Source organism: Balaenoptera musculus, chromosome 2 (assembly GCF_009873245.2).
Source record: "Balaenoptera musculus isolate JJ_BM4_2016_0621 chromosome 2, mBalMus1.pri.v3, whole genome shotgun sequence".
NCBI classification, from domain to species: domain Eukaryota; kingdom Metazoa; phylum Chordata; class Mammalia; order Artiodactyla; family Balaenopteridae; genus Balaenoptera; species Balaenoptera musculus.
The window spans coordinates 39,146,108-39,168,604 of record NC_045786.1 but is presented as its reverse complement, the minus strand read 5'-3'; the positions used below and the strand labels follow the sequence as shown (position 1 = coordinate 39,168,604).

The following is a 22,497-nucleotide window of genomic DNA, read 5'->3' as shown; positions in this document are numbered from 1 at the left end:
ATCTTGTGCTGTAGCCATTAGATTATTCACCATTTCACAACCGTGACAGCCCTACTGATGCTTCCATGGCATTGCACATGCTGGATCTCTCCTTGAAATGCCCTCTGCCCTGGTTCACATGACAGATTCCCATTTACCCAGTTTCAGTGTCCCTTCCCCAGTATAGCCTTCCTTCTCTGCCTCTCCTTCAGCCCCCTCCACTGTTCCCAGATACACTATTGGGGCTTTCACCATTTTGCATTATAATTCTATTTGCCTATTTCTCTCCTCACCCTCAACATCTTGGCACAGCATCTACCTGACACACAGTACGTGCTCAAATCTTATGTTGAATGCTGAATGAGAATTAATTTAGCTGTTCGAAGTTGAAGATGATGAAATAAGCTGAACTGTTTTTGGTGGGGCTCAGCATCTCATATCACGTTTATTATGTTCCCAAGGGAAGTCGGTACCTAGACGGTAGAGGGATATAGGATCCAGCTATCTGCATCCACGGCTCCTTCCCCAGCCTGCTCTGAAACCCAACATTTCAAAGCTACCTTCAAAGTCAGAGGCTACTAAACAAGCTTACTACATAAGTGGTGGGCACAGTATGAATATGAAACATAAACATCCTGACAAGCCCTGTGGAGGAGGCTAGCTGAGAAAGTGACAGAAGGATGCTGGCTGGTGGCTGGCAGGTGTTTGTAGGAGGGCAGTGATGGCTCAGCCATCCAGGAACAACCCGTCTGATCTCTTTAGGGACACCTGGAGCTTGCCAGCTCCCACTACCCAAATTACAGTAAGTGCTGCACAGTGTTTGTTTCTGCTGTGGCAGTGAGAACCGCTCATTCTTCCACCTGCACACGCAGATGGTGCAGATGGGAGCGTGCTTCCACACGAGGATGTGCAATTATGCCCAGTTCCTCCAGCTGTAACAATTATCAGGAGAACACCCGAGGGAAGGAAACAATCCCGGCAGATAGCTCTCTTCCATGCTGGCACACACCACTTAGTCCTCCCAAGAGCAGCTGCTGGATCTATGGCCTCTAGTGCCTTTCACAGTCCTTCCTGGAACCCATGTATTTGAAAAACATTTGGTGAGATCAGAACATAAGGCAGTGATTAAACAGGATATATTTAAGTAAGAAAATACCAAGGCTTTATTTTTTTTTTCTTATAAAGACAGCCCTGCTGTTGGCTAAGTGGAAAGATGTACACAATTCTCATGAGTAAACAAGATTTACCTGCTTCAGGCTGCATACCATAATGCCAAAGAAGTGACATGAAGGAGGCAGAGGTGTAATGCTCTCATCTTCATAGCAATAAAATGCAAAATAAAACAAAACTTAAATGGACTTAATTAATGCTGGGCATTCCCACAGGGAAAAGGCAAGAGGACTTTAAGTCGATCGGTAGTTGTACTGTGTACGACCAAAAAATTCCGTCAGGCTGAGCCACCTGGCTCTCCCCATCTGAGGTATACAGTCTGGAACCGACAAGGCTGAGAATCAGGAGCTTCTGCTTTACAGTCCACTGAGATATGAAGGGGGCAGAGTCTTGGAAGACCAGATGACCCGCTCTGGTGAGGCACCTACGTGCAGCAGTGTCGCATATGGAAGTTGACAACATACTCAGCGTTAGTCCTCTGCACAGAGATAGCAAAAGGCTCGAAAGGGTGGAAGGTGAAGGCAACAAGGCGTCGCACCGTGTGGTTGATGGGGCGGCCCAGTAAGCCTGCCTGAATCTCAAACTTGAGCAGACCAGAGTCCCGGGCATAGAACCTAAACAGAACAAGAGAGAAGGAGAGGATGGGACAGATACTGACCACCGTCTTGAAACCTGAAGCAGGAAAATGTGCCAACTTGTTATTTAACCTCACTGATGACATCTCTAACAGCAGCCCCAGGTTATTGGAACTGCAAAATCACCTTTGTCTGATCAGCTCATTTTACGGGCAGGGTGATTATGAACTTCCCTATGCTGTCCTGAGTCACTGGGTCATTTCTCTTTCCCAAGATGACCCTTAGTTACAGCCTTAACTACAGCCTCCCCTTTTCCAGTAGCTACCTGCCCAAGATTGCCTAGGCCAGGACTGGAAACGAAATGTGAGCCACGTACGTAATTTTAAATTTTCAGGTAGCCACATTAAACAAAGTAAAAGGTGAAAGGTGAAATTAATTTTAATAATATTTTATTTAACCCAATATTGGTATCTAAAATATTATCATTTTAACCTATAATCAATATAAAAGATACTAAAAAGATTTTTTTTTTTGTACTAAGCCTTTGAAATCTGATGTGTGTTGACACTTGAGCACATCTCAACTTGGACTAGTCACATGTTAGTGATGTCAGTGCTCAACAGCTACATGAGGCTAGTAGCTACTATAGAACAGTACAGATCTAGGCCTATATTTGAGTTTTTCACTTTTAAGAATAAATTCCTTTAGAAGGTTCTTCTTTTTCACACACAAATACAAAATACTAAGTAGTTTTTACTTTTTCATCTAACACAGTAAGACTAAAGATGCTTCCATCCATCCCAATACTTAAATGCCTTTTCCCCACATGCAAAATAAGTACCCTGTGAACTTGGGAACTAGAGATGATCAGCAGGGCTGGGGCTGAATTGGGGGAAGTTCTAGAAAATAAAGAGCTCTGAAATAAAGAGCTCTATAATTTCCCTTTTGGGAAGCAAATATATACTAGACGTAAAGATACTCATACCCCTTGACTCAACAATCCCATTTCTAAGAACTTATATCCTCAGAATTTAATTTAAATGCAGTAAATAGTGACCTGAATAAAGATGCCTACTACGGCATTAGCTCTAATGTAAAAATGCAGAGAGAATAATGCTCACTAATAGGGGAATAGTTAAATCAATTATGCTACACCTACTTGATGGAATAATATGCCACCATTAGGACTGTAACCGTGAGGACTATGTAACAACATGGAAAAATGTTTATTAAATAAAAGCCGGCTACAAAGTATTATGCCAACCATGACTACAACTGTGTAAACGTAAACATGCATACTGGCAAAGACTAGAATGGAATATACAGTAAGTGTTAGAGTAATGGCATTACCTCTTCAAATGACTTTTATATCCTTACATTTCTCATTTTAAATTAAAAATAAAGAACTACAAGAAAAATCTTTTAAGTCAGGGTCAATGGCATTTCCAGATTTGTTTAATCTTTTCAAATCAGAAAGGCAGGGAAGTAAAAAAGGAGAGAAATGTATCTCGTGCTTCGTGACAATATCAAATGAGGCCAATTATCTGCTTTTATGTGTGAAAAACATATTCACCTTACCCACATAGTCCCCAGCACACAAAGGGCTTATAATTTAAAGTGAGCTGTTTGAGCTCCTAAATCTAACTACCAGTTTACAGGAAATATGGGGGAATGAGAAAGACAGTAAATACGCCAGGGATGCAATGAGCAAAATCTAGAATGTGGTGAATACTACCAGATGAACAATCTGGTTTCTTCAACAATTTCACTGCAAAGAAAGTAAGAGGGAAGCAGAGCTCATAGAATAAAAAAGACTTAAGAGGATAGCAACCAAATACAACATACACACCTTGTTTAGATACTGATTGGAACAAGTTGTAAAAAGACTATGCACAAGACAATAGGGAAATGTGAAAACTCACCAGATATCGGTGATCTTAATATATTTTTGTTAATTTTCATAAGATGGAATAATGGTATTAAGGTTGTATGTTTTTAAGTCCTTACCTTTTAGAAATTCATACTGAAATATTTACAAGTGAAATGCTATGACACCTGGGAGGTGATGGTCCAGGGTAGTTGGGAGGGGAGGAGTGGTGGTGGAAAGAGATGAAACGACACTGACCATGAGGTGATAACTGTTGAAGCATGGTGATGGGTACAGGGAGGTTCATTATACTCCTCTACTTTAATATGTTTAAAAATTTCCATAATAAAAAAAAATTTTTAACTGGCTTTTGGAACCTGATTGCAATTTCTCAAAGGAAGTATTACAAATGGTGATTAAGTGTTCAGAGTATGTTACACAAGCCTATTTAATACACAATGAAGCTGGATTATGAAATACTATCTACCACTATTTCTATGTGAAAAAGACCTTCCACAATCCAGCTCAGGGCTCCAGGAACACACCTCCCTTGAAATAACTCCACTAATGGCAGTGGCGCCAGTTCCTCTCCCTAGTATCTATTACAGCACACAGAACCACCCAAGCTCCCGGCACAGACAAGCGGGTCTGTGAATTGGACATCCGTGAGGAAGGCATTGCTTACAGGAGGTTAGTTTCAAGGTTCTAGCAATAATACAGTAATCTGCATTCCAAAATTCTTCCAAGTGAGGAAGCATGCGTTTCTCCAAAACCTGCCTGTTCCCCAAACCGTCTCTGCTATCGTTTCTATTAGGTAACATGAGAGGATAAAATAATTTGAGCTGGATAAAATTTAAGTCTCAATTATAAACACTATTAAGAAATGGTATTAGATTATTAAATTGCGAAGTATGGTTTCCTTCCCTGGATACCCTGAAAAGGGAACAACACTTATCTGAATTGGATGTTTTGATGAGAAGCAAAGAGCAGAACTAATTAATTTATGAGATTAGTGCCTGAATGATCAAAGTACCCACCACATTATAGAAATAGCCTACCCTCTGAATTCAACCCATGAGTACAAGTGGACAGAGTCACAGTGAAATGATGTTTAAGAAGAAGAGAAAGAGAAAGCAGGCCACCTCCTCAGGCAGTGTGCAGCTGAAGCAGGGATGGTGTACCTGATAGGGTGATCTCCACAAGTCTTGGGCCGCTCCATGACTGACACCCACTTGTCATCGTAGCTGAAGAGAGACAAATCAAGGTAAGGGCTGCCACTGTAAGACTGGGCGCTGATGGGGAGCTGACCCAGCAGCCGGCGTACTGCCTCCGTGTGCCCGCCATACTTGGCGTTTACAATAGTGTCTTTAAACCTAAAATAAAGCACCAGTGAGGAAGGCTGTGTTAGCGGCACACAAACTGCACTGGGTTTTAAATTGACAAACATATATCTAAGAACAACTCATTCTGAAAACAAAATCTAGAGATTGAATTCTGACACATCACAAATCTGCCTAGCTACAAATATCCTCAAAAAGCAAAAAACAGAATGAGAAATTGGGAACATTAATTTACTTTAGAAAAGTTAGCAAATGTTCTACAAAAGTTAAAAACAGTTTGACTAATCTATGACAACTATTTCTACTCAAACTTATTTCCCCCAAATAGCAGCCTTAGAGTGCATTAAAGAGGAGTTACACAGAGCAGAGAGTCCTGAACAGACACAGCCTCTGACTCTTCTTGGGATCAGTTATAAGCCAACTTACATCAAACCTTTTGACAAATTACTCATTCTTTGTTTAAATAAAGTTTGAGAGCTAGCTACCTATACTTCTGCTGAAACACCAGTATCTAGAAGAACAGTAACATGGATACAGAATCACCTATCTGACTTACCATTAATAATAACAATAGAGCAGTTATTTCTCACAATTATAATGAATACTAAATTTAATACCCTTTGACCAAGTATTTCTATTCTTCTGGAAATTTGCCCTAAGGAAGAAAAATCCCTGTGCATGTTCAATATAGCACTGTTTATGACAATGAAAAATTGAGAGAAAAATTTAAAACCTAATAGAAAACCATAATTTTCAAAGATTATATTGTAAAAGAGGAAATGTTTATCATAATGGTAAGTTGAAGAAGTAGGCTACAATCTGTATATATAGTATGATCAAAAACACACACACACAAATTTATGCCTTAAAAAAACAACTGGTGAAAAAAAAAAAAAAAAAACAACTGGTGGAAATACATCAAAATGGTAATACTTGTGTTTGCGTAATGACATTTTAGATTATTTTTTAACCTTCTTTTTCACTTTCCTATAGTTCCTTAGAAAATATGTCAACTGTTTATCAGCTTGATTTTTTTTAAATTTTCTATATTGAAGCATATCATATAGTTTAACAAACAAGGGAAAAATAATTTTTTTAGTCCAGGGGAGAAAATACGATATAACATCTCATCCCTGAAAACTAATGGAATAAAAAACTTGAATGTTCAGGACTTCCCTGGTGGCGCAGTGGTTAAGAATCCACCTGCCAATTCAGGGGACACGGGTTTGAGCCCTGGTCCGGGAAGATCCCGCATGCCGCAGAGCAACTAAGCCCACGTGCCACAACTACTGAGCCTGCACTCTAGAGCCCACGAGCCACAACTACTGAACCCACATGCCACAACTACTGAAGCCCGCGTGCCTAGAGCCCGTGCTCCGCAACAAGAGAAGCCACTGCAATGAGAAGCCCATGCACTGCAACGAAGATTAGCCCCTGTTCGCCGCAACTAGAGAAAGCCCACGAGCAGCAACGAAGACCCAACGCAGCAATAGATAAATAAATAAACAAACAAACAAACTTGAATGTTCGTAACTTTGATGAGACCAGAAAGATTGATTAGATGGGTTTTGATTTTTGTTTTCACTGCTAATCTGCAGTGCTGGATGGACATTAACACTTCTCAGTTCCCCCAGAAGAAAGCCTAGTGTCAACACTGTTCTTCCATTATTTCTCTTGACAGTAATTTTCACAGCCTCAGTGTAAATCATAAAATTAAACCCTGGGCCACAAAGAACTTATTTCTTTCCCTTTCATTTGAGCTGATATCAAAGATCCTGGGCTCTTTGGTTTTCAGCCCTTTGTCAGTGAAGATCTAGTACTCCAACCCTGCCTGACTCACTGGCTTCAAAAGGTGGCTTTGAATGATGGGGCTGGCCCACAGCTTCATGATGACCATAAATCAAAGCCTCCGTGACAATCCACGGGCTGAAGCAGCTCCTATTCCCCGGCAGCGCCCATCACCTCTACTCTCCAGGCTCCCCAACGACTAAAAGATGAAGCAGTCATCCCTCTGATGTCTTCACCTGATTAACTCCTAGCTCACTGTCACTCTGTCCAACTACGCCTCTCTTAATTCACGATTTCAAAATTCTCAGAGATGATCCTTCCAACACCACGGCTTCCTAGTTCCTGGACTTCCTTTCTGCCTCAGCCACTCGTTCCAATGGTCATATCCTCAATCTCACTATAACCAATGACTGCACCCCCCTGTAATAGGGTGCAGCACCACAGACTCCAACTATCTTCTCTCCTACTTTTCCAGCTAACTCTCTCTACTCATCCCAGCTTCAACAGCCTTCAGCCCCAATGGGACCTAAATTCCAATGATTCTACCAACTTTTTGCCATCCTATGCCTTCATCATGACCTCTTTTACTTCCTTAGCCAGCTTAAATTTCACAATCATTAAAATCACAAAATTTATATCCATGAACTCACGTGGGCCCTTAATGCTGCAGGACACTCATGCTGCATTCCCACAGTCCAGCGAGTCTCCTACTCTCTTAGACGACTATTTCATCCCCCTCCTCCATGTTCATCCTCACGTAATGGCACTGCCTTCTTTGTAACTGACAAATAGAAGAAACGAGAAGAAAACTTTTTAAAGCTCCCATCAGCACATCTGTACCTATTTAACCGTATGTGCTGCCCTAGAAGGCTAATCTATCCACCTGGGCACTAGGTTCTATCCTCTGACCTCATATACTTAACCAATTCTGCCCCCACCCCAACTTTTCCTAACCCATCAGTTTCCTCCTATGTACAGATCAGTCCCATTTGCAAACAAACATGCCATTTCCCCCTCCCATTTAAAAAATAATATCAATAAAAGAAAGTTAACACCACTTGCCCCTCCAGCTAACGCACCATTTTTCAGCTCTCCTTTACAGTAAAACACCTCAAAACACTTTTTCCTACGGTCTCTTCTCCTCCCATTCTTTCTTAAACCCACCCCAAAGAGGCTTTCATGCCCACCATCTCACTGAAACGACTTTCATCAAGGTCTCCAGTGATCTCCATGTTGATGACTCTAATCACTGATTATCAGTCCTTACTGTACTTGACCTGTCAGGAGGATGTGACACTCCTTCCTTGGAGAAACTACTAGACCTCTCCACTTACAGAACTTCTGATCTTCCCCTCTAAACCTGCTCCACCCAAAAGCTTCACCATCAGAGTTTAACGGTAACACTCTCTTAGCAAGTTGACTGAGCCAAAAATGTTAGAATCATCTTTGACTTTGCTCTTTCACAGCCCATATCCCACCCTCTGCTAATCTTTTGGGCTCTATCTTCAAAATACACTGACAATACAATTACTTACCACCCCCAAGGTTATCACCCTGATCCAAGCCACCATTATTCAACCAACAAATTATTACTGATAGCCTAGAATGGGCAAGGCACTCTTCTAGGTGCTTAGGATACTATAAATGAACACAAAAGAACTTAAATCCTAGCATCAGGAAACAAAAGGTAGCAATTTTATTTATTGGATCATTGCAATGGTCTACTAACTTCTACCCTATCCCCCTATGGTCTATTCTTAAAACAGCACCCAGAGTGATCCTGTTAAAACACATGTGAGACCACATCACTCCTCTGCTCAAACACTACAAAATCTCATCTACAGTTAAAGTCAAAGCCTTAGAATGGCCTTATGTGTCTGGTCCTGTCTCAGACAACATCTCTAACTACTCTGCCTCTTGCTTACTCCAGCCCGGTCACCCTGACCTCCCTGGTGTTCCTCAAATGCATGAGATCCACCTCTGGACCTTTAGATTTAATATTCCCTTTGCTTGATATATTCTTCCCCCTGATATCCACATGGCTTGCTCCCTGACCTCCTTCAAAAGCTTTACTCAAATATCACCTTCTCGGTGAGGCTATGCTAACAACCCCACTAGAACAGAACTGACAGTCTCTTCCTAATACCCTCAAACCCAACAGATATTCTAATAATTTTAACGTTTTATTGGATACATCCCTCTTGGAAAGCTCCCTGCTCCTGCTTCCACCTAGTCCAACTGGTGGCCTGTCATCCTGGAACTTCCCTTTACCATCATCCTCAGAATTCTCTGTGCTTCTCTCCACTGTTAGACTCTATTCCCTGTACCATTCTTTCGTGGTTTACTGGGAAAAATACATATTCCAGAGGCTTCCAGAAAAGGAACATGCAAGGTAATTTTTTGAGACCTTACGTGTCTGAAAATATCTTTGTTACACCCTATTATTTGGATGTAGAATTGTAGTTTGGAAATCATTTTTTTCACAGAATTCTGAGGATATATAATTGTATTGGCTTCAAGCTTTCAGTATTAAGACTGATACCATTAATGACTTAATTTTTTATATATAAAATGTATGTGTTCTTTCTGAAAGTTTTTACAATTTTCTCTTTATCCCCAGTGTTCTAAAATTTCATGATGATATGCCTCAGTATGGATTTTTTATTTATTGACTGTACTGGGTACTTGATGGAGCCGTGATGTGCTAATAAGTTTAATAATTATTTCTCTGAAGGGAAAAAAGCCATGATTTGCAGCGGCTGCCGATTTCTGTGGTGTAAATCCTCCTGCTGTGGTCAATTTCAAGGTACCAAAGTGACATCACTGAATGCAGAGTTGTCAAGAGATGAGCAGTAGCACATCACTATATAATATTTTTACCAGATAAAATAGATACAAATAACCTCAAGAGTACGACAGTAAAATAATTATGAATTAATAATTAGAAAATAATTAATTTTTAATAATGGCTGTGTTTAACAGCTTGCAGAAACTCCTGAAAGTTTAACAGTTGGCTTTCACAAGCCAGAATGAGCCAGCTCCAGCACACCACTGGATGGTCCTTGCCAATCTCGGGGGAGAGAGAGAGAGAGAGAGAGAGAGAGAGAGAGAGAGAGAGAGAGAGAGAGAGAGAGGGAGAGAGAGACAGTGTGTGTGTGTGTGTGTGTATTTGCACGTCTTGCGGGATCTCAGTTCTCCAACTAGGGATTGAACCTGGGCCACGGCAGTGAAAGCCCAGAATCCTAACCACTAGGCCACCAGGGAACGCCCATGGAAATGTATATTTTTCAGTACTAGAAAACTGTTTAGGGTCTTCCCTGGTGGCGCAGTGGTTAAGAATCTGCCTGCCAATGCAGGGGACATGGGTTCAATCCCTGGTCCGGGAAGATCCCACATGCCGCGAACCAACTAAGCCCGTGCGCCACAGCTACTGAGCCTGCGCTCTAGAGCCTGCAAGCCACAATTACTGAGCCCGCCCGACTGGAGCCTGTGCTCTGCAACGAGAAGCCACCGCAATGAGAAGCCCTCGCACCACAATGAAGAGTAGCCCCCGCTCGCCGCAACTAGAGAAAGCCCACGCACAGCAGAGAAGACCCAACACAGCCAAAAATTAAAATATATAGATTTTTTTAAAAAAAGGAAAAAGAAAACTGTTTACATTATTTCTTCCCCTTCATTTTTCTACTGCTCCTTCTGAAATTAGCCAGATATTGGACTTCCTGGGAAAATCCTCTAAATTTTTTTTAATCACTTCTCTCCAATTTTCCTACTCTTATCTTTTTATTCTACTTTCTTGGAGAGTTCCTAAACTATATCTAACAAAGTTCAAATTTCTAAAGCATCTCACTTAGCATTACTGTTCTAGGAATGTTCCTGTTTTTATAGTTTAAATTATTTTAGTGAATACCATGTTGTTTCTTTATTTTTTATACTGTTTGTTTTATTTGGTCTCTATCTTTTAAGATAAAGGCTTTGTTTAAGTGACTCATGATCCCTGATGTCCATTTTTTTCTTAAACATTTATTCTAACCTATAATAGAATCCATTTTGTTCTTGTAGCTTTATACCTCTTCTTCTTTTTTTTTTAAGATTTATTTATTATTTATTTATTTATTTAATTTATTTTTGGCTGCGTCGGGTCTTAGCTGCAGCATGTGGGATCTTTGTTGAGGCATGCGGGATCTTTAGTTACAGTGCGCAGGCTTCTCTCTAGTTGTGGCATGCGGGTTTTCTCTTCTCTAGTTGTGCAGCGCAGGCTCCAGGGCACATAGGCTCTGTACTTGTGACGCATGGGTTCCAGAGCACGTGGGCTCTGTAGTTTTGTGGCACGCGGGCTCTAGTTGAGGCGCGTGAGCTCAGTAGTTGTGGCACATGGGCTTAGCTGCCCTGTGGCATGTGGGATCTTAGTTCTCCGACCAGGGATCGACCCTGCATCCCCTGCACTGCAAGGCGGATTCTTTACCACTGGACCACCGGGGAAGTCCCTCTTCTTCCTTTACTGTCATTTTAGCGGGGTTTTGGGATGGAACAGAGATAAATGCACGTGTTCAACACATGTTTAACCAAAAGTTATAAAAATTATGTCCTTAGTCATTCATTCAAAAAATATTTAAGTGCTTGACAGTGCACCACTGAAGATATAGCAATGAACTAAACAAAGACAGAGTTTCTATCTTTCTGCAGCTAACATACAGTCTAGGAGGAATCATGGACAACACACAAGTAATTCCTCAGGTGCTAAGAAAGAGAAAAGAGAAGTTTAGGATGACACAATGAGTTACGACAGGCAGACTGACCCAAGGTTGGGTGGGCAGAAAGAATATGAGGTTTCCTGAAGTAAATGACTGTTGGCTTCACACCAACAAATTTTCTGAAGAAAAATTAAGCTTGTTAAGCCTAGTGGAACAGCTTACCGGCGCTGGATCTGCCTTGCAAAATTGTTGCTGGAGGCTGAGCAGGGAAACTGGACTTCACTATGCAGGGTAGCGTTACGGAAGAGATCACAGAAGTTCTCAAACAGCTCCAAAAGCTCATCTGATGTATTCTCAAACACAGCGATCACCTCTGTTGTCACCATATTGTACACCACAAAGAAAGATGCCTGCGGAAGAACAGACAGACCTAAGGAATAGCTGAGTATAATACCTTGCCTAGCAAATATCATTTTGGTTGAAAAATCAAGCTGCCCAAGTAAAACAGGCAAACACCTCCACTCCGGCACTATGGCGGAAACATGGTGCCAAGAGGTCCTGGAAAAGGAGGAAGCCTCAGTGGACTTGATCAATCAAGGGCCTCAGTGTTGCCTGATTTCCCACTGTACCTGTGCTGCTGGAATTACTGTTGTTCAGCATATATGTATAAAAAGGCTTTCAATCTTTCATTTCAAGCTGTGTGCAAATTTAATATTTTGCCTTCCAAGTGTTTATTCCCTACTTACTCCCCAACCCACTTTTTTTAAATGCTAGATTTAATTTTCCTTCCTGCTGAGAAAGTGATTTGTAGCCAGGAGCTGCCTGTTGGCAAATTATTTTCTCTTGTATACGTACAGTTGAAAGTTCAATTTAGGGGCATTTCTTTTTCTCTCTTAATATTTCTAACATGCAGAAAGACATCTTAAGTACACTGTGTCCACCTAGGCAAGTTGTAACCAAGCAGGGGACTGCTGCTGAACAAATGAAAAATCAGAGAAGCATTTTCCATTTCTTTCTTCATAAATGTTCTTTCAGCCAAGAGCATTTGTAACATACATTTGAGATTTGTAACAATTAATTTCAGAGGGGGAACCTGAAAACCATTCAAATGCCATAGGTGGCAGAGTTACTGCTTTCTCTGAATGAGCCCCTGGATGACTGGCCCTCTTCTTTAAACCTCCAGTGTTCTGCTCAGCCTAACAAGGAAGCGCCGGGTACCTCTAGTTTTTATCACAGTGAATGTGGCAGTGTGAGTCAATCTGCAAGCTTCCAACAGGACTCCAGAAGTTTTCAGAACACTAGGATTAGTATTCCGCCTCTTATGATTGAATTTAAATCTCCATTACCAATTTCTGGAGACATCTGGCCCACCTGTTTTAATAGTAATTAGTCCTTCCCAAAGCTTATATTACATGACTTTTGCGGTCACCTGGAAATTAAATTTGGCTGTAAATTAAAGAGGCTGGAGAGTAACCTGAGAATAATACCCATAATATTAGCAAGGCTTTGTGTTTAGGTGCACTTTTTACTCATTAACCTTATTGGAACCTATCAAATTAAACTGGGAAAGGAGGGGGGAGGACAACTAGGGCAGAGAGATTGGGTTTAAAGTTACAAATTCTGTAAGCAAAGCATAGAGCCCTTGTAATGTTTCTGGCTACAACCTACTGTAGCTACCGGATATAAGTAGGTCATGTTTTAGCAAAGGAAAAAAGGATAATCTCAAATGCAGCAGTCACACAACATATTCCCTCCAAAATAAAAAGGTAATTATAGCTCAAACCTAAATACAAGATTGATTCATGTCCTTTCTATAAACCTGGATGCTTTGATCATATTAGGGCTTCACCAGGATCCATCATAATTAGTGAATATAGAATTACACAAACATTTACTAGCCTTCCCACCAGGCCAGACTGGGAAATACAGGACAGGAGGGTACAGAAGTCAAGGGCTTCACGGACAACCTCCCACGACTCATAACATGAACTAGATGCGCTCACCCATGATGGCTCAATGGGTGACTTCATCATTAATAGAGAAGAGAAAGAATTCAGAAAAAAAATGATCTCTAACCATTTTACTCACCACCCCCCTTATTTTTTAGAATACACAAGGTATGATTCAGAAGAAAAATATCAGAAAACATTTTACCATGGATGGCTGGTAAGGTCTTAGGAGACAATTCCTTATACAGTCTCTGTTACGGGCAGAATCAGCTGCAGGTCAACGAGAGAAACCAGACTCAGCTGACTTCGTGGTTTACTGGTTTGTTCTGTTCTAAATTTCCAGACTAGTATCTAAGGAGACACTCTGGAAATAGGAGAATGGGGGGACAAACATACAGAAAGGTAGGTCTCTCCCTTGGTCAACACTAAAGTAGGGAGCTTCTCAAAGGGAAATGCCCAAATTACCCTGAATTTCAGCATGGTATTTCAACCCAAAAGTCTTAGAGGTTTCCATGCTCTTAACACCACGTTATTCCTATTTGTGAAATGCCTCTCTCCCCTACCAACATCTTTCACCCAAACTGAAAAACCCTCAGAACCCGCAGTCTTGATGATTCACTTGGTAGATCAAAAATTTTGGCTTCCTTTTGATCTTTTCACGGCTCCACAACCTATGTTCCAGCACACGGGCAAGGTCAGAGTACAGTCATAAAGCTTAATTCCGTCAAATGAACTTACCTATTACATTCTAAAGAAGATTTGGTGAAGAAGTATACTGACATCATTTAAGTAGGAAAGAAGGACTAGATTTTTAGAAGATTTTCTTTTTTTGTATGGTGGGTTCATTCTCATTGCCAGAACTAAGCAGACCAATAAGCAAAATCTTATACAAAATCAAGGCAGTATCCATAGGGAGTCAAACCTTGAGCTTGTAGCATCTGGGCTTCCATCTCAAGGGTACTGAAAATGCTCTGCAGAAGAATTAGGGTAATAATCACAGAGTTGACTACCTACATGTCAATGGCTTACGACATAGCTTCCATTTGTCCAAATGAGAAAAATCATTTTGAGAAATGATTAGAAAAATCGAGCTGTTTTAAGTTTGAGCCCTAAGATAGCAAAAATTCAAGATTACATAAAATGTGTTATTTCTGAGAGGCTGGCTATAGGCAAAGAGAGAAACCTTCCCACTGTGCCAAGGAGACTGGAGGGGTAAAGGGCAGCAGAGCACCTTATACCTGTGATGGATCTGTGACCCGCAGGGTTACGACATCCTCACTAGTATACTTGATAAACAGATGGTTTTCATCCAGAAGCTGCATTTTCCACATGCGCAGCTGCCGTAGTTGGTCAAAATACTGGAAGAAGCGCCTCTTCGCCATTGCACTACCATCCTGCTCTGCCCGGCGCCAAAGGTACACGAGCAGCCGGTGTTTCAGGGAGTTGATGAAGGGATCCCTGAAAGGATTGGCCATGCCTGTCTGACTGTCCCGCTGCACCTCAGGAAAAACAGCTGACACAGTGAGCAGGTCATCCTCATAGCAGAAGCGGCCAATGGTCCTCACATCAATGAAAGTGCCTTCAGGAGTCACCTGGAAGACATGGATGGTCTGCTGCTGCACTGACAAGATGGCCAGGATGTTCTTATACAAGTACAACCCTTGGTTGTGTGACAGGACCACTTTGTCACACTTGAAGGTACGTGTATCACATAAGCGGCCAGTATGAAGGTCAATGATATGGAGGGAGTAGTCCTCCAGGGGGGACCGGGGGTTGGGGGTCACGGACTCACTGTTCCGATATACCTCATAAAAAGGAGGGTGAGGCTCGTCTGGGAGATAGGCAGCTGAGCCCACGATGACACAGCGGCAGTCATCAGTGAAGAGGCTGCACTCCCGGTTCAGGTGCTCGCCATTGGCCGCCACATTGGTAATGTGCAGCAGGACGAAAAAGCGTTCGAAGAGCCGGCCACGGATGTTGACTGACCGCTGGTCATTGCCATTGGACAGGATCTCCCCCTCATAGCCCTGCAGTAGGTCCTCGGCTGCCTGGCAGCCCTGGTACTCATAGATTTCAAGAGATGTCTGGTCTGAAGAGAAAGCAATGAAGTAGCGTCCATCAGGTGAGAATTTACGCAAGAAACAAGGCGGCTTTTCAACATTGACGACCGTGAAGTTGGGGAAGACATTCTGGTGGAACACTCGGACCTGGTGCCAGTGGGTGCCTGCCTTGCCTGAACTGATCCGCCGGCGTTCCAGGCGGTGAATGACATTTTGGTTTTGGATTCTTCGAGGTTTGATGGTGGAAACATGATGATCCATTATCACATCTCTGCATGGAAAAGTAAAGAAGTCAAGAAAATAAAACAAAATTTACCAAAACATAAACACACTTGACCTTTGAACAACGCAAGGGTTAGGCACAACAATCCCCTGCAGCTGAAAATCCAAGTATAACCTATAGTCAGCTCAGTATACATGGTTCCTTCCTATCCATGGTTCCTCCACATCCACGGATTCAACCAACCGGGGATGTCTAGTACTGCAGTATTCACTGATGAAAAAAATCCATGTGTAAGTGGACCTGCACAATTCAAATCTATGTTGTTCAAGGGCCAACTGTGTATATACAAGTCAAATAGATTTCCTTCCATATATCCTGGACCTAGGAGCTCCCAAGATGACAGTGATCAGCATTTCTCCTTCCCAAGTTATAGTTAGAAAGTGGTCAGGACATTTTTGAGTCTAGAAACAGGTTTGAGGGAAGGACCTATTCCCTAGGAATACCTTCAAAGCATGCTTAGCTGTTGGGAATGTTCAACAGAACAAACCTTAGAACTACATCAAATTTGTTCAGTGTAAACACCACATTCAATGTATATTCATTTTAAAAATGTATTTTTTGGGCTGTTAAGATGTCCATACTACCCAAAGCAATCTATAAACTCAATGCAAAATCCCAAAATCCCTATCAAAATCCCAAAATCATTTCTGGCAAAAATAGAAAAATTCATCCTAAAAATTACATGTAATCTCAAGGGACTATGAAGAGCCAAAACAATTTTGTAAAAGAACAAAGTTAGAAGACTCAGACTCCTTGATTTCAAAAACTGTTACAAAGCCACAGTAATCAAAAAAGTGTGGTACCGGCATAAGATACAAAAATATACCCAATGAACAGAATTAAGACCTGAGAAATAAACCCTCACATATATAAACCCGAGATTAGAAGTTCAGAGAACCCCAAACATGATAAACCCAAAGAAATCCATGCCCAGGGACTTCCCTGGTGGCGCAGTGGTTAAGAACCCACCTGCCAATGCGGGGGACATGGGTTCGACCCCTGGTCCAGGAAGCTCCCACATGCCGTGGAGCAACTAAGCCCGTGTGCCACAGCTACTGAGCCTGCGCTCTAGAGCCCGTGAGCTACAACTACTGAAGCTGGTGCACCTAGAGCCCATACTCCGCAACAAGAGAAGCCACCACAATGAGAAGCTCACGCACTGCAATGATGAGTAGCCCCCACTCGCCTCAACTAGTGAAAGCCCATGCACAGCAATGAAGACCCAACACAGCCAAAAATAAATAATAAATAATTTATTTTTTAAAAAAAAGAAAGAAATCCATGCCCAGGCATATTGTCAAATTGTGAAAAACTAAAGCACAAAGTAAAAATCTTGAAAGCAACCACGTAGATGACACATTACCTATAAGGGAACAACAATTCATTTATCTGTGGATGTCTCACGAGAAACTATGGAGACCAAACAGAAGCAAAGCAACATTTTTAAAGTGCTGAAACAGCTGTCTGTTTCATCATTCAAATCTCAGCCCAAATAGCAACTCTTCAGAGTTTTTGCCTGACTACCTTACCTAAAGTCATGACTTTTTCCATCCACATCAATCTACTGTTTTACTTTATTTTCTTCAGCCCTTATCACCTTCTGAAACCATTTGTTTACCTTTTTAGTATCTTTTTCCCCCATACAGGATAGCAGGGGCCTTGATTAATTCCTTGCTGAATCTCCAGCACCTAGGACAGTGCCTGAGGCACAGTAAATGCTAACAAACATGTTAAATGAATGAATAGAACAACATTTGACAAAGGTCTTAAAGGATAAAGAACTCACTAGGCAAAATAAAGGAGGAACATTTCAGAAAGAAGGTAGCTTAAAAAATATACTTAAAAAGAGTGTAGCATGGCATATTTGGGAAACACAATACCAAGTGGTTAGAACACAGAGTGATAAGAGAAGCCTAGAAAAGTAGATTGGAGCCAGATTGGAAAATTCTTTGTATGCCACGTCATGCAAGTTATTACAGGTTTTAAGCAGAGGAGTGACTCTATCCAATCTATATTTTAGAAATAAAAACATACAGACAATGGGGAATTTGTTTATATTCTGTCTCCTAAAAGACATCTGAAATGCCTTATGTAAGTATATATACTACCCAGTCAAGTTAAAAATGTGCATACCTTATGATTGAGCAAATCAAGTTTCTCAAACTGCTAGTCACAACTCACTAATGGAGGCCTGAAATCAATTTAGTGGATATACTAATTGACATTTCAAAAAATGGAATAAAACAGAAAATACCAAACTGTATCACATATTTTCAATACATACGTGAGTTACATGCACTGGGTGAGGATATAAAATATATTTCCTACTGATCTAGAGCAAAAGACTGCAAACAACTAGCCTCAGACCAATCTAGCCTGCCTATTTTTATAAATAAAGTTTTATTGGAACACAGTCATACGCACTCATTTACATCTTGCCTATGGCTGCTTTTGCCCTACAAAGGCCCAGTTCATTTATTAAAACCAAAGACCACACAGCCCACAAGCCTGAAATATTTACTACCTGGTCTTTTGCAGAAAAAGTCTGTCAACCCCTGATCTTGAGCACTGGTTCCCAACTGGGGCAATTTTGTAATATATGAAGATATTTTTGGTTGTCATAACTTGGGAGGGAGGAAGGGGTGCTTTGGGTGTCCATCAAACAGAAGACAGGGATGATGCCAAACATCCTACAGTAAACAGGACAGTCGCTCACAACCAGCCCAAAATGTCAATAATGCTAAGGTGGAGAAATCCTGATGTAGAGAAATGTCTGCACATACGTAACAGGAGACATATACAAGGATGTCTGTAGCAGGACTGTTAGCAACAGCAAAAACTGACAACACTTCAAATGTCCATCAACAGTAGACTAGATAAATTCATCCAAGCATATTCATGCAGCGGAATCTTTTTTTTTTTTAATGTTTTTGTTTGTTTTTTGGCCACGCCACGTGGTTTGCAGGATCTTAGTCCCCGGACCAGCGACAGAACCAAGGGATCAAACCCGGGCCCCAGCAGTGAAAGCGCTGAGTCCTAACCACTGGACTGCCAGGCAATTCCCCAAGCAGTGTAACCTTATGAAGTAATGAATTAATGTACTACAGTTATATGTAACAACACAGATGAATCTCACAGTGTTGAATGAAGAAAGCAAGCTACAGAATACATACAATGTGATTTCCTTTACATAAGCTTCAAACAACTTCTACTATAAGAACACAAATATATATGGTATACAATTACAAAAAGCAAAGGAATCATAAACATAAAATTCAAAATAGTGGTTACCTCTGAGGAAGTAAGAAATGGGATGGGAGTTAGGGACACATTGGCACTTTTTTTTTTTTTTTAAACATCTTTATTGAAGTATATTTGCTTTACAATGGTGTGTTAGTTTCTGCTTTATAACAAAGTGAATCAGTTATACATATACATATGTTCCCATATCTCTTCCCTCTTGCATCTCCCTCCCTCCCACCCTCCCCATCCCACCCCTCTAGGTGGTCACAAAGCACCGAGTTGATCTCCCTGTGCTATGCGGCTGCTTCCCACTAGCTATCTATTTTACATTTGGTAGTGTATATATGTCCATGACACTCTCTCACCCTGTCACATCTCACCCCTCCCCCTCCCCATATCCTCAAGTCCATTCTCTAGTAGGAGGGACACATTGGCACTTTTAAGTACATATTTTTTTCCTTCAATCAGCATTCATTGTACTGTTATTCTTTTAAAATTACATATGTTTTTTAAGTAATATTTGTGCTTACTCAGAATTTTTTTAATTAGAAAATAATCATTGTGAAGGGAAAACAAAGGTAGGTCAATAAAATGAAGCCTGAAGTACACAAAAACGCATACCGTCAGGACCTGCAGAACTGCCAAGCTTCTAATTTGGCTCTGACTTTCTCAGTAGACAAGGCAGAGGAAAATACAGTCAGTTACAGAACTTGCACTGCCAAGAAGATAAAAATTTAATAGCTGCTTGGAAGAAGCACAGCAATACCCATCACTGGATTTTAAAAGAAATCTCTCTCATGAGTTTTCTCAAAGGACCTTGGCATGATACAGTGAGCAATATCCTCCACTTCTGAACAATAAACACAATGCTGAGTTTCACACGGCTACTCCTTTTAACAGTGACATAGTTGATGTGCCCATTTTGATACAGTCCAAAAAACATACCAGTAAGGTTTAAGCATTTTAAAATACCAAGTACTGTACAAAACTGCCTCCCTCAATCCCTGCCCAGGACACCTCTGCCACTAGCACCCTGCAAACCTAAGATGCGGGCTGGAATCAGAGAGGGAGACCAGAAGGGGATGAGAGAGGCAGGTAAGGCCCATGAATGGAAGAAGGAGTAGGCATCACACACCATCTAGCAGACTAACCACATATAACTGAGTCAGATAGAGTAAACTAGCTGTTTGACTTAGAGCCATTGATCATTTTAAGCAAAGCAGATGCTTAATTCTAAAAAAAATTTGTATATATTTTGAACAGTCCCATCTTAAATTCTCCAATTTGTCTTTTTAAGGGAAAAGCCACCAGTACTGTGGTGGAGGGAGCAGAGGGGTGGGGTGGGTGGAGGTGAAGGCCTGCTGGCTTCAGCTCCAAATTGGACAGAAAATCCACACTTAATTTCCTAACCCTTCTCTCAGTGTGCTCTCTCTCTCTCTCTCCATATTTTACATCACACAATTACGGTTTTTAGAGAGATGATGGAATTCTTAGTCTCTTTCAACTTGTTATTCCAATTATAAAATACATGCTCATAAACTCAAACCATATAGAAAAAGTACATCATGAAACTCCCTTCTAGTCAGAGTGGGAGTTATGAAAAACGTTAGAGTAACTTATATTTTTCCCAGAAGCCCTCGACCCGTTTCCCTAGTCCAGTAAATGGCATGGCCATTCACCTGCTAAAAGGAACCAGAAACCTGAGAGTCTCCCTTGATACCTCTTTCCCTCAGCCCCCATACCTGATCAGTCACCAAACTCTGGAGATTTTACCCCCTAAACAGTCCTCTAATGCTCCACCTTCTTTCTATCATGACCTGCCAGCACCCTTACCCAAAATTTTATAACTTCATGTCTATGTTATTGCAACCGCTTCCTAAGTGGTCTCCCTAAATCCACTCCTATCCACTTCCAATCCACTTACCAGAGCAATCTTTTCAAAGTGCTTTTTTGATCACATCCTTTCCCCTACAGATTAAAACAAATATCTTTCCATTGTTCTTAATGATACGGGATCAAAATCCTTACCGTGCCAACCAGATGCCTCAAAGGCTCAGTGCTGCCTCTCCAGCCTCATCTTTTCCCATTTTACTCTAATCATTTCTTCAACAAGTGGCCTACCTCCTGCCTCTGAACCTTGGCACGTGCTCTTCATCTCAATCTAAAAAAAGCTCCTCTCCTCACTCTGCCGAGTTAACTCCTATTTCAGGTTATCAGCCTAATCATCACTTCCTGAGAGAAGCCTTCCTTAACCTTTCCCACCAGATAAAATACCAATACACCAGCCATACGTCTCCTTCTTAGCACTTACCACGCTTGCAACTTCATCTCTGCATTTTACTTATGTCTGTGGCACTAGATGGTGAACTCCTGACCGGTACACAAACATTATATCCTGTATGCCCATCACAGCATTTGACCCATAGAAAGCCTCCTTTCCTGAACGTTCTTTAGCAATTCAAATATCCACAGGGGCTGTTCGCTCTGCCTAGCATGTATTTCCTCTGCCCCTTGGTATACTTCTCAAGCCGCAGCTCGAGTGTCCTCTCCTTCAGGAAGTCTGCTCTGACCACCCTTGCCGAAAGAGATCTTTGTTGCTTTACCATTACTTTTTCTGTTCATCTTTTCCATAATCATTGCCACAATTTGAATCTATACTTTCAGCGGCATGGTTAGGTGTTTCATGTTCGACTCCCCCGTAAACTATCCTCTCCAGGCAGGACGTAACCATGGCTACTTCAGTCACCTTAGTTTTCAGAGAGCCTAGCACTAGGGCTGCCCCATTGCATGCATTCGTATGTTATCTATGGAACGAAAGAAGAAAGCCTGACTGAACTGGGCCACTAACTCGTGCGGTACTAAGCAAGACCTTCCTCCCTGCTAGGTCTGTTTCCCCGGGCAGGCAGGTGCACGTAACCCTCAATTCCTTCTGACGGTTTCCTAAACGGGAAGGGGATACCTAGGGGCGGGCACACACGCCCAAGGGGGCGCCCCCGGAAAGAAAAGCCCGGGGCGGGGCCTCAATGGGAAGAGAATTCTGAGGGAAGGCGGGGGCCGCAGGGCCTCGGCGTCATGCGGGAAAGGGGCAGCCCCATGGCGGTAACTCGAAGAGGCCTCGGCGAGGGCCTGACGGGTTTGGAGGCTGGAACAAGGAAGGGAAGTCCTCACCTGTCCGGTCCGGGATCAAAGGGCCGGGGCGAGGGACTCCCCGGCCTCCTCGGCGCGCGCCTCCCCCAGCCCCGCCCCCGCCATGCTGTGGGACCTGGTGCCGCAGCTGCCGGCTCCCGCTTCCGCTAGCCACCGGAAGTACGGTGCAGCGAGAAGGAAAGTGGAGAGAGCGCGGCACCCGCCGGCCGGCCCGGAGAGACGGTACAGCGCACCCTGCTGCCCGGAGGGGGATCGAAGCCCTAGAGGCCCAGGGGCTGCTAAGGAAAAATGGAACCAGGCGCCGTAACCTCGGCACCTGAGTGATCTCCTATGGCAGTGTCTCTGCACCCGCTGGACACACTTGCAAAAACATGAATAAAAATTAATTTTTCACCTCTTGATTAA

The 22,497-nt window shown here is 42.1% G+C and overlaps 1 protein-coding gene across 4 annotated transcripts in view; it reads right to left on the bottom strand.

Annotated features, from left to right (window-relative positions):
- DET1 (DET1 partner of COP1 E3 ubiquitin ligase) overlaps nucleotides 1–22,240 on the bottom strand; it is a 60,371-nt gene extending 38,131 nt beyond the window's left edge. For 2 of the 4 annotated variants that reach the window (XR_005018703.1, XR_005018702.1), the window contains exons 1-4: nucleotides 22,114–22,240; nucleotides 14,598–15,690; nucleotides 11,633–11,820; nucleotides 4,773–4,964 (exon numbers count right to left, since the gene is read on the bottom strand). Coding sequence is in view for 2 of the 4 variants with exons in the window: in XM_036842645.1 (XP_036698540.1) it covers nucleotides 1,574–1,763; nucleotides 4,773–4,964; nucleotides 11,633–11,820; nucleotides 14,598–15,680 (1,653 nt within the window). In the remaining 2 variants the exon portion in view is untranslated. Of the gene's footprint in view, nucleotides 1–1,116; nucleotides 1,764–4,772; nucleotides 4,965–11,632; nucleotides 11,821–14,597; nucleotides 15,691–22,113 lie in introns of those variants that run through there. The other 2 variants (XM_036842646.1, XM_036842645.1) reach the window with 2 other exon arrangements.
- Between the last annotated feature and the right edge of the window lie 257 nt (nucleotides 22,241–22,497).